Raw genomic sequence first — 12,829 nt, 5'->3', positions numbered from 1 at the left:
AATCTTTACATCCCTCGTTATCTTTGAATTATATCATACTGTTTCCAAAATGTTAGGTTTACAAATTAGATCTCTGCAAAAATTGACTTTTACAACTGGAATGTGCTAGCAACATCGAGGCCAGTTCCCTGTGTTCTGTATGCAAATGCAAAGTGACTTATCTCAATATGAAAACAGAATAATAATGGGTTATTCTGTGCACAAAAAGGCCAGAATCAAAACAGTGCTGTGTGCTTCGTAGCTGTGGGAGACGTGCCATTGTGGAAGGGAGTTTGATGAATGAACTTTGAAAGGAAGCAGGCTGTGGTTAGCGTGGTCATGTCTGGAGCCTCTGCCTGTTAGTGCGGCCTGTCAGCTGAGACGCGCACGGAGCCCAATGTCAGTGCTGCCATTTTATTGGGAATTAATGAGGCAAAGCTGCACATCTGAAAGTGTCGCTGGCAAACTGTGACAGTGCACACGTCTAATGAACAAAACCATTTCCACCAAAATATCAGGCTTTTGTGGCACACTGGGAGGATGTAATGGAATATTTGGGATGTAAATGCAAACCAAAGGAAAGCAAAATCTAGAAATCAGATAGAGGACTGCTGTATTGAAAATATGCCATAATAATTACTTTGAGTGAAGGCGTACACAATATTATTAAAGTATAATCATGCTGAATAACGCGATGAATAACCTAGAATAATGGTGGAATACAGCAAGCTTAATCTTTTTAAGTTAGAATCACAATCAAGAGTATTAGCTTTATGCAACTTTCTTGGTGGAGATACATCACCTGGAGATGTTACGTTTCTCTGTGGAACATTTAGAGTAAGAACATTTCATGAAGACTAGCAATTGAAGGACCTTCACCCACAAAAGCCACTTAGTGTACGTTCAATATATATTTTAATGTTTATTTGGTCACTGTAAATAAATGGGTTTCAGAATTATGAGAAATGATCACTGTTGTAGCAATTAACAATTATTCACAATTGCTACGACAACAATATATATTTTGAAAGAGAAAAAGTCCTCAAAAATCAAGCTGAAACGCATCAACAGCTGACTGGGGTAATTAAAACATGTTATCTAGTATTACTGTAGAATAATTGTGATTACAAATTGCAGATATTCAGTTTGTAGTACACAGCCTACAGCCCTACTTACTATTATATAAAAAACAGACCAAATGAAGGAAAGGAACCATTTTACTCAAGTTACCAAAGTTGTTAATCTCTTCAAAGGCAGTTATTATAAGTAACCTTATAACGACATTTTAAGTACTATAGGAGCCGTGAGATTAACAACTCTACACATCTTTGCAATTATGCCAAGTGATCCTTCTTAACTTTCCCTTTTTCCTGCCTCTCCTTCTGTTCCTATGTTTTTGTGGGTACTTCTTTCCTCGGAGATGTCCCCCTCATTTGTAACTCGACTCTGTGCTGATTGAGTGGTGCACCCCGTGTCCATGTGACTGACAAGCTTCAGCAGGTGGCAGGACCCATTCATACCCACAACGGAGCAGTCTCCAGCCGGCTGTAACCCAAACCCATACTCCTCAAAACACAGATGCAGAGGAGTGGGATATTTGTCCTTGGAGCATTATAAAACAGAGACGAAAATTTATGTTCATTCACTTCCCTTGTGTCGCTTGTTATGCTGCAGTTTTTTATCAAGGTTTTGCTATTCTTAAAGGTGCTCTATGCAACTTTGCTGGTGGAGAGTCCATCACCTGCTTGTCTCCATGTAAATGTTACTGCTTTGCCTAGAATGTTCACCAGTATGACGTAAAATCTACATCTATTTCCATGGAGCGAATCAGAGGTCCTAGGGCATATCGGTAGAAACCCAGCTCACAGTAAGAAGCGCGTTTTTCAATGTGTTTTTAAGCAATAAAAACACCTGTGATTAAATAAATGCGACAAAATAAGTTTGATGTGACCCTGAACATTCCAAGTAAAGCAAAAAGAGCTCCATGGAGGCAAGCTGATGGCCAAACCCCACCAGAAAAAGTTACATAGTGCAGCTTTAAACATTTTCTCATAAAAAAGACTTTTAAAAATCAATTTTACTCTTCTGAAATTATGATTGTGAGTACTATATTTGAGTAAAATCGTCAGGGATTGAACAATGTGTCTAATATGTCAGGAAATGTTAGAACACTGTATTGTAAGTTTTGGCTAAATATAAACAGCACAGTATGAGAATATAAATGTGTTTCAAGGATTAAGATGAAAAAAACAGTTCTCTGGCTTTTACAGCTATGAAATGTGGCAGCAACAACAAGGGCAGATCCTTGTGTGTCCACGTCTGAGCTGAACCGAGGGCTAGCCAAAAAGATGTATCTGAGCTGCAATCAAAGAGACAAGAAAAGCAACCAAGCAAAATGACAAACACACAAGCTATGGGAGTCTTCTTTTGCACTACTTACAGCGTGTGGTATTGAGGTTTCCTAAAAAGAAACCGCACCACAGACGAAAGCGAACAAGGGGCCAGAAATAAAGGGCCGATGTGAGAGAGAGAAAGTGATGGAGAGAGCTATGGTACGCTGCAAGAACACCTTATAATTATCTACATCCGCTCACTCAGCCTCAGCCCACACCACAGGCACATACAACAAAAGGCAGAGGGAGCTAAAGCCAGAAATACTCAGGTTTACTCACAAGCATGCTCACAGAATAAGAATGTAAAGTGAATGTTTCAAACTCCCACAAACGTGCATATTTCTACAAGTGGGAAGACTACGCATTATATTACTAAATGCAACTTCCACAGTGCAAGAAATGTAATGCTATGTCTGACTAGATGTAGGTTTTTGGTCATTTCAATCCATGGATTTCAGCATAATCAAAATTTAAATTCCAATTTAAATTCAAAACAAAATATTATATCTTTTGAATTGTCCAAAAGTCCTAAAAATGGTGCCGCTAAACAGTTAAAACTCATAAATTGTATGTTTATCAAAGCTTTGCTAAGTCATCCCAATACAGAATTTCAAATATTAATAGTTCAAAGACATTGCAGATGCTAACCAGCTATGTGGTAACTATTATCCATGCCTCGGTTGTTTTAAACCCAAAAAGCAGACTTAAAACAAGTAAATAAATAAGATTATATGTTTTGTAGTTACCATATATCTGATTAGCCCTGAGCAAGCTTGCAAACCTTTTTTTTTTTTGAAAGTCTATGGGAAAAACAAATGAAAAATGTACTTCCAGGGTGTCAGGATGGGCAGTCACCGTTGGGGTCCATATCAAAACATTGCTGGTCATATATCAGGTAGTATCACATTTCAACAGCATATTTGCCTCCTACGGTCCTGTCTCGTAGTAAGGTTTCCCTCATTCTCAAAGTCGTTGAGACAGGCTTCTTATTATGGCACTAGAGCCAGTCTGCGTTTTGTGCGGTTCTACATTGAGTGTCTATTTTGAAAGGTTGCAAGCCCGTTCCAGATTCCCAAGTCTCATTCTCAGTCTGTCTTTCATTCCACCCACTTAACCATCAAGCAAAGAGGGGAGGCATTAAAAGGTCAAACGACAGGCTACATAATTAACAGGGCCTTTACTAATTATCATGTTCTTTAATGAGCACCTTGGACTTTCACTGTGGCTGTCTCTGGCAACCTTTTAAAAGATCACAATAGGGTCACTGCTGCGGTTTATTGGCAGTCTCCAGTAGTGACATTTACTCGACAGTCTGTTGCGGGTGCATCAATTGACCTTTAGGGGTCAGTGTTCCTCCTGATTGTTTCTTACTGTACAATGGGAGAGGAATGTGATGGAGTGGAGATATGCAGTGATCAATGAGAGAGTGTAGGCATTTTCTGAAGGGCATCTGACATATTGTGGTGACAATCAAAAGCCAAAGAACAAAGTACAAATGAATAATCATAGGGACTTTTGAACAATACCAAAACTAATCTTAAATGCCATCAAAAGAATATATTATTTTCATTTGTCTTTGCTAATACATTTTACTATAACTGCTTATGGAACTGGTGACACTAAACCAACACTTTATTCAGATGAAAACCTTCAAATGAGCAAGTTAAGCAAATCCGAGGTGATGTGATATCCATGCATGCGTTATCTCATTTGACACTCCAATTTAAGTTTCATCTCCTTATTTTACTTATGATAAGTAAAAGACATTCCAGTCTGAAGGAAAAGAGAAAATCATTAACTTGTGTGATCATGGCTCTGTCCTGTACGGTCACATCCCTCTCAATGTCTAACAGAGCCCACTGGGAAATCATTGACCGTGCAGTTGCTCGCACTCGGTCCCCGGAGAGGTCATTGTATCTACCTTCTGCCATTCCTCAGCGCCTCACCTCTCAAACTGCCCACTCTGCACTCATGTCTCCTGCATAAAAGTTGAAAATCACTCATTTTTCGTCTGACAAGATGTGTCCCTAGAGGCATGTCATCAGCACCCACTTAAGAGGGATTTCATGGGACTGGGCTCACATGCTCAGCTGCAAATACCAAACCATGTCAAAGCCAAAGATTACTCAATGATAGAACGCACTTCCACAATACACAAAGGAGCTCTACTTAGTGCACTTACTGAAGAACTATGACGAACAAATTACTTATGTATGAAAGCCAGCTCCCACTGCAAACCAATTCTACGTGAAAAAAGTACAAAAATAGTTACCTAGAAATATTTTCTTTCTTACCAAAATATGGCAAACATTTCTACAATATGATACCGTGCAGCACAGAATCCTTATGTGAGAATACTTCTTGAAGGCAGTGAAATATTTGCAGGTAACTTGTTAGTTGTAACTAGTTAGTCAAGTAGTGATCAAGAGTAAATAACAAGTATTGCAAAAAGTACTCATTGCTACACAGTACTTGCCCACACAAAAACATCAACAACCATAGTATCCTAACAAGAATGAAAAGAAAAGGTGAAGGTTTTGTGTGTTTTTTAACTTGTTTTTTTAACATGAGACTTGTGTAAATCAATTCTGCTGCTCAAGGTTAGTACAACTCTTCCACTCCCCATTCTTTCTGCGTTCAACTTAAGGGCCTGGCTGACTGTTTAGCTCAGCGCTTGCTTGACTATCCTCCCCAAGAGGATTCCTCCCTTGTTGTTTATTTGACTTAATTACTATGCCGGCTTTGCACTGCGAGAGGGAGATGAATGACACTTCACTTAACAACTAGTCTCCCTTTTCCTCCTGTGTCGTCTACTGTAAGTCTGCCAGCATTTCCTTCATTAAAGCTGATGGCCTAGCCTGCTTGTGTGGCTCTCACCCTGCCTCCTACATCCTCCCCTTCCCTCCTTTGCTCCTCATCTGCGTGGGTGTGAGCTGTGAATTGTCCTCTGACAGGCATCCAAAGAGCCATCAAACACCTGTGGGCCCCGCTAACACACAGACACATGCAGACACTGGTGAGAAGTGACACAAAGACGCTGACACACTAGAAAGCGCACAACCCAACAGCAGTTAGAACCAGCGGATCCAAATACGCTCACAGACAATGCAAATGCCAAGTCTGCAGCCTTAAAAAGCAGCTAAGTGGCTCAACCAGGTGTTACATTATGGAGACTTGCCAGAGCTGACATATTTCTAAATTAACACACTCTTAAAATGAAACAGAAAATGTTCAACAAAGAGGGTATAGCAAGCCATATTTTACTGAAAAACAAACCAAAAACAATGGTTTCAACTGAGTCCTAGGTACCAGGTAACTCGGTAAACAAAACAAAAAAACTAAACTAAAATAACTGTGTGTTTGTATTTTGAGATAAGAGCATTTTCCTTTGTTCAATTATGACTTTTGCATAATTTTATAACTCCTTTACTATGGACTCTCTATTAACAGAGTCATCACTAGCAACATCCCATGGAGTTAATAACATGCTTTTAGTCTCGTATTGTTGTCATCGCAATGTTAACGTGTCATATTGAATGGTGCAGAGGATCAGAAAACCTAACTCACATTCTTTAAACAGATGGCGGTTTAAAGTATGGCTGACATTTTCCCATCATGCCTTGAGGTTCAGTTTCGTGTGAACTGACATGATGGAGCTCTGGGGATTTATGACTTTATGCAGGTAAGTTTGGCTGTGATGTTTTCCAGATTCGATTTGATCATGTTGTTAACGTTTGTCATCACCTATTAAATTTATCACCATCCCGCACCCTTCGAAATGAGAAGAATGTAAGAATTGTTTTGCAGACAATTCACTTTGCAATGCGAAAGAGAGAAAAAATACCAAAATTACAACTTGTGTGCCATATAAAGAATAAAGCATGTCATATAGCAAGCCTCTAAACATAAGTTATACCAAAGCGAGTCGGCTAAAATTAGACAAGCAATTAAAGTGACACACATCAAATCGACTCTCTTCAGGAGTAAAAGACCATGTTCTCTCAATGTGGGTTAAATTTATTTGAACAACCTCAGCTTTGGGTGACACAGGAAGAGTCCATGTGCATGTTCTCAGCTGTTTGAGCATGGCACATAAAACCTGTTTTCATGAAAAAAATCTCCACTAAAACGCAGAACTGACAGACCACACGCTGAGCCATATACTTTTCAATTTTGTTTTAGGACATCAACCCACAATGACCGCCTCTCACTGACATTAAATGAGAAAAAGCGTAGTACTAAAATATGCCAAAAATGTTATGGGTTATTTCTAGCCAAAAGATGAAAAGTCTGCTATTACAAAGAGCCTGATTTAGCGTAGGGTGTGAGAGAGACGACCAGACAGAGAGAGGACCAGCGAGTAAGGGAGGGAGGAGAGGAAGAGCCGGCGCTCCGCAGTCTCCCCTCAAAATAACATACAAGCTGTGAGAATAACATGTTTGCTGTGTACGTCAAAAACTTACACATAAAAAGACCCAATAAGTACGTGGCTCCCTTTCTGTCTCCAGTCTGCAAAAATGATTTATCGCCATGGATTTAAATCAATAGTTTTGCATCGAAAAATAAACTACCCTGAAAGCCTAGATGTGGTAATTAGAAGCATAAAACAACCTATAAAGAAATGCCACTGTCAGATGTAACACCCATTTTAGGAGTTTTGGGGTAGAAGCCATTAAAAAAGAGCCACTTATAGCTGGGCTGAATTGTACTAGAAGGGACAACACATGGGAGAATGGTCCATTAAGGGCCAATACACACACACGTGTGTGTGTGTGTGTGTGTGTGTGTGTGTGTGTGTGTGTATATATATATATATATATATATATATATATATATATATATATATATATATATATATATATATATATATATATATATATATATATATATATATATATATATTCAGCATATGAAACCAGTCTGACTATTTGTAAGATGAATAGTGCACTTCTGAAGTCACTAAGAAGCAGCAACTTAATGGGAGAGAGAGAAAATATATATTTAGAGTGTAGTGACCAACCATGAGCCTGGAAAGGCATTTACAGAAATAGAGAAAAAAAAGGCTACTACTCAACATGGGACAGAATGAATGAGGAGGAAAAAGCACCCACAGGCAAAGAGTCAAACTAGTGTCCCAGCTAGTGTGGGGATAAAAGTGTGATTCTGAATGTCCCGGAGTCAGTAGTGGACTTACCCTTGAATGACAGCTTTAGCCTGGGTACAGTGTGCTTGGGCTCCAGTGCTCTCAGTGGCTGCACCGCAGAGCACAACAACACCACTATCCCCAACAGGTAATCCATGGTGCGGGTGGAGTGCTGCTGGCTGGCCCTCCAAGACCAGGGGGCACTTACACTCCAACCAGTGCCCCAAGATGAACGTCTTCCCCTGAGGTTACTCCCTCACAATGCCAGCCCTCAGAGTGGAGGCTCCAGGTAAGAAGAAAATCCTTTGGTTTCCCAGCGCAGAGTATAAAACAAGGGGGGACTGAGTAGAGGCAAGTGGGTAGAGTGGAGCGGATCACATGGCTCCCAGTGTGGAGGTCCAGTTAGGATACTTGTCCATTTGGATTGTCCCGCTCCAGGTAGCCACTCTTTTATAACAGACTAAGAAGTATAGTGCCTTAGGAGAAAAAAAAATTATATCAAATGCTTTATCTACCACACTATCCTTTCTTGCTTTTATCTGTGTGTCTTCTGGCTGCTTGTCTCCCAGCGAGCCTCTAATCCGTGTGCAGCTTCAACAGACTGCCTGAGAGAGAGAGCAGAGGAGAGAGAGAGAGAGAGAGAGCGCGTCCAGCACAGAGAGGGGAGGGGATGGAGGAAGAGCAGCTGACAGAGAGGAGTGGGAGGGATGAGAAGCCAGTTTAGCGCAGAGGAAGTATCAGACGGCACATTCTTATAATTTGTGTCCCCAGTATATAGTTTACTTTTTTTAATGTTTATTTTTTATAGTAATATTAAAATATCCTTTTCATGCAACAATTCACAAATCACTGTGGCCACAAGCACTTGGCAAGACAAAAAAACCCAACAACAACACAGTGGTAAGTTACTTCTTACAGATTTTACTTAAGATATTTACACATTTTCAGCTCTAAATGAAAGAGCAATGTTTTTATATCACTCGCAAAATAGTTTAATTCATATTTTAAGGCCTACCTATTTTTACTTTTATTCATTTATTTATTTTTATTTTCTGTTTTTTCAAATTTACATACCATGACACATGCAATTTCTGAATTGTTAAGAGAAATAAACATTTTACTATATTCACTATGTATAAAAGGTAAGATTTCACTTCACACTGGATTGATTGTACTTGGTAAAATAGTTTAGTATAGTAATAGTATGAGATTTATTTTAAGGCAAATTGTAAGTTATTTTACATCAGGACAAATGAACAAAAGGAACAAATGGTCCTGGTGGTCTTGGTTGGAAATGGCTGAGAAACATAAACCAGGACAAAGCACATAAACCTCTTTAAGGTCATAAAAACTTTATGTCTTGTATTAATTATGGTCATAAAGCTGCAGATTAAACTACTATCCAGAGAATCACTGTACATTTGACTTGAGGTCTTAACACTAGACATAAACAAGTTTGTTTTTTCCCACTGAGAATTCATTTGCCAGTTAAGAGGAACACATGCCGCTAGTTAACCTGCGAAGCCTAAGGTGAATTCTGCTAGAGTCATTCACACAACACCACTCACCGCCCCCTGTCCCACTCTGTCCTCCCCCGCTCGCAGCCCTCCCACCTCCCCAAAGGCCAGTGCAGGTGTGTGGGCACCTCCTGTTTCCTCTCTCTGGGTGACATAGAGAGTGGAGAGGTGATAAATGCTTTGATAAACCAGGGTGCTGATGTGTCAACTCACACACCTATGGAGTCTGAAGAAAACAAGCCCAGAATGAGGCTGATATATAGACTGTGGGAGAGTGTGACATAACAGGGGTTAAACAATGTTTGGTACAGAATAGTAAGGACAGTATTCAAAGACTTTAGTTTATATAAATAATTAATTGCATTATTCATCAGACCATTGGAAACAGGACCTCTAAATTCTGAAAAAAAACAAAAAAAACAAAAAAAAAAAAACAACCAACTTCATTAGGCAACCATTACTCAATTTAAAACAATGACATGCTTAGTAGTTTTGCATAACCATTGTAACTTTTATTAATATCATTACCTAGATTTAACAAAGGCTGGCATGTTTGCGTCCACAATGTCCATTGAACTCCCTCTCCCATGGTCCTGTGTCTCATCACCTCTTTAGTCCAAACAAGCTTTTTATTTGTTTACCCAAAACAGAGCGCAGTGTAGACAGTCCTGCTCATCGACCTCTGTCTTTTTGCACTGTCCCCATCAGCTCCATTTATCTGCATTAGTCAAACTAATGGCAGCGCTGCTACCTGCATTGATCTTCACGGCTGGAGTGAGATGTGCCGCAACATGCCCACTCACGGCTTGACCTTTGGCGAGAGCAGAAACCTATCTTTGCTGATCTATTTGCGACACTCCCAGGCAGAGCGGCAGCACAGGGCCATAAGTAATGACGACTTAATAAATGGTGACATGCTGTTGGTGCTGGAATGAGATGCCCATTGACAACAAGCTTCAAGAGGCTTTCAGCGCCTGTCGGTAAAAATAGAAGTGAATACGAGACGCCATAGTTATGAGGACGCAGTGGGTCTGTGTGTGTGGTCAGTGTCAGTGATATGTATCTTCATCCTGAGCATTAAAGCCACTGTTAATGTCCTGCGTATGCCTCTGTGTGGGAGAGAAAATTATTACTGCAACCTGACCCCAGATGTCTGTTTTACCGAGAACATCGGAAATGTCCCACCTCATGCTTGCGTGCACCAGATTATGACCTAACCCCTGTTCTAACCCACACCCACAGACCTCCTCACTCACATAAGTTCATCACTACTGCTGGCACACTGCGGTACAACTAATAGCTTTGTCGATAACTGGAGACCACGTTCAAGGTCTGAACAGTCATTGCTTCCTCTAACGTACATGACTTCCTCTTCCTCCACTATCCTGTTCCCAAGTCGCTCACTCTGTTACAGGGGGTCACATGGCCTGGCTCACCACATGACCAATCCTGCAGGAAAAGGTGCAGTGCTGTCAGGAAAGGTGGCAGGAAGGACAGCATTAGTAAAAAAGGAGCAACTTTTATGCCTAAAAATGAAAGTAGTATTATAAAATGTATTGTGAATGGAACAGGGACAAGTACAAGTGAAATATAGATAATCTTTTTTATTTTTTTATTTTACCAGGTAAGTCAGTTGAGAACACTTTCTCATTTGCAATGACGACCTAGCCAAGAGGCAGCATAATACAGCACAGAATACACTCACAAACACACACATCAATCATAATGTGAAACAGTGAATTAGAACATGAGACAGTGAAACATTTGCAGATTAAAGATATAAAAGTGTTAACAGCATGTGCACTGATCCTGTAAAATACTTTGGATTGAGTTTTTAAAAGTAGACAGAAGTAAAAACAAACTCAGTTTTAAAGTCTGTTGTTGGTGGTCCCAGTCATTTGCTCCAGAGAACTAAAATGAGGAGCGGCCAAAAGCTGTGCCAACTTTAGAAATAGGCAGGTTAATGTAGCTGTTGGAGTGGAGTGTGCAGCCGGAGCTGTGGATGTTTAGTAGCGGGCTAAGGTACAGTGGGTTTTTACCAATTAAAGACTTGTAAAGTCATCTGTGCTGGCTGTCATTATCCTTACTGAAAACCAAGAGATGCACAGTAAACAGTTTTATAGTATAACGTGGCTATAACCATTCTTCAAGTATCATCTTGGGGCTGTGAGAATTGAGAAATGTTGAGCTATTGCAAGGATGCTATAGTTCTGGACACCTGTTTCAACTATTTCCTTCAATTTATCTTGAAAAGTTGGTTGAAATCCATTTTAATTCTCACAATGCTTTTGGGCTGGAAACGGGAGGTTGTCCCCTTTTCATGTCTTTTCAAAAGGTCATGGATCACCCCACAGGTTTACAACAGGGCCATGCCGCCCTACCCCTAAAGTGGGTATGACGCAGCTCTTAGTAACTTCCTCTGGTGAAATATTCGTGCACTCATGTGCGCAGTTTCCGCATCCATGAAGAAAAAGTCCGTCAATGGGAGGATAAATAAACAATAGGGCTATTTCACAACAGAGGAACTAAAAAAAACTATAACATGTCGCAATAAGGGAGGGATGAGGGAGATCTAGAGATAATACACAGTATTAGAATACATTTCATATAGAAAGTGGTATTATCTACAATCCACTTACCCATAACATTGGTAGTATAGGGCAGATGAAGTTTACAGGAAATGTGTACTTTACCTAAAACGTAAGACTGTTTCATAAAATGTAATCACTTCCTGAGGAGTGTGTCTCTGACGTGAGTGTGGAGGAGGGAGCGGATGGGCCTGTTTGCTCTGACAGCTGGGGTGCACTTGTTGGGCAACAACAGACATGTGCAATGTTCATGTAATCACTTGCTTTGCAGTAAATTATAGTAACTACTATATAGTGCAATGTTATGCATCTGAATGTTTCTTACTGAAAGATCAAAGAGTCCTTGAGTTCAAAGAAAGTCCACCATACAACACTGCTGATGCAGAAAGTCCTTAGTCAAGGCTTTAGAGAAGGGGGCATGGCCTAATCCAACGTCTCAAGGATTTTTAAGAAATGTATGTATATGTTAATGCAGAGCACATATTCTGTCAATAGGGCTTTCTGATAGGACTAAATCCAGGTTCGGGTAAAGACAATGGTGAAGTCAAACTCTTTCTGCGCTCTGTTGAACTGAGTCAAGGGACTTTTAAGCCTCCAAAGAATCTACTTCTTAAAAACTCACACACGAATAGTAACCAGTCCTTTTATAGTTAGTTATGGTCATGTTAACATCACTAAACTAATAAATAATCTATCCTATCCAGACTAAACTGTGTATTTGATTATTTGCATTTTACAAAACAACTACTAAAAGTTGAAAAAATGTTAATCTTTGTTGTAACACAAGTACATTCACGTTTTGAATGGTAATACTGAGAATTGTTGATAAATAGTGTGGGTCATTGTAAGGTTTCATGTATCACAAGCACAAAATAACTGAGCTTTCAAACACACATTTCAGGTTAAGACTACTGCTGTTGCCATCTTGTTTCATACCTATCAACTTAGGTCTCAACATGAGTCTCAACCAGCGTCTCCGACCACAAACAGCTTGTATATTCTTGTCTGCGTCACACGATCCAGGGACACCCAGTGACTGTGAGACATCCAACTACTTTGAAATGACTGCTACTATACTAGTGTAGTTAGGAATATGCCTGCTCCTCCAAACTATATTAACCATAATCTTGTAGAAAAGACAGTCTCATTACAGTAAAGTGAAACAGTACTACACATTATGTATATGCATAAAATATTTACATGCCTGTG

The 12,829-nt window shown here is 39.8% G+C and overlaps 1 protein-coding gene across 1 annotated transcript in view; it reads right to left on the bottom strand.

Moving 5' to 3' along the window:
- sema3aa (sema domain, immunoglobulin domain (Ig), short basic domain, secreted, (semaphorin) 3Aa) overlaps positions 1-8,102 on the bottom strand; it is a 34,668-nt gene extending 26,566 nt beyond the window's left edge. The window contains exon 1 of the mRNA XM_033989643.2: positions 7,567-8,102. Within this exon, the coding sequence (XP_033845534.1) occupies positions 7,567-7,672 (106 nt within the window). The 5' untranslated portion in view covers positions 7,673-8,102. The remainder of the gene's footprint in view (positions 1-7,566) is intronic.
- Positions 8,103-12,829: the final 4,727 nt, after the last annotated feature.

The sequence above is a fragment of the Periophthalmus magnuspinnatus genome, chromosome 23, assembly GCF_009829125.3.
Source record: "Periophthalmus magnuspinnatus isolate fPerMag1 chromosome 23, fPerMag1.2.pri, whole genome shotgun sequence".
In the NCBI taxonomy this organism is placed as follows: Eukaryota; Metazoa; Chordata; class Actinopteri; order Gobiiformes; family Gobiidae; genus Periophthalmus; species Periophthalmus magnuspinnatus.
This window is presented reverse-complemented; position numbering and strand designations above follow the sequence as displayed.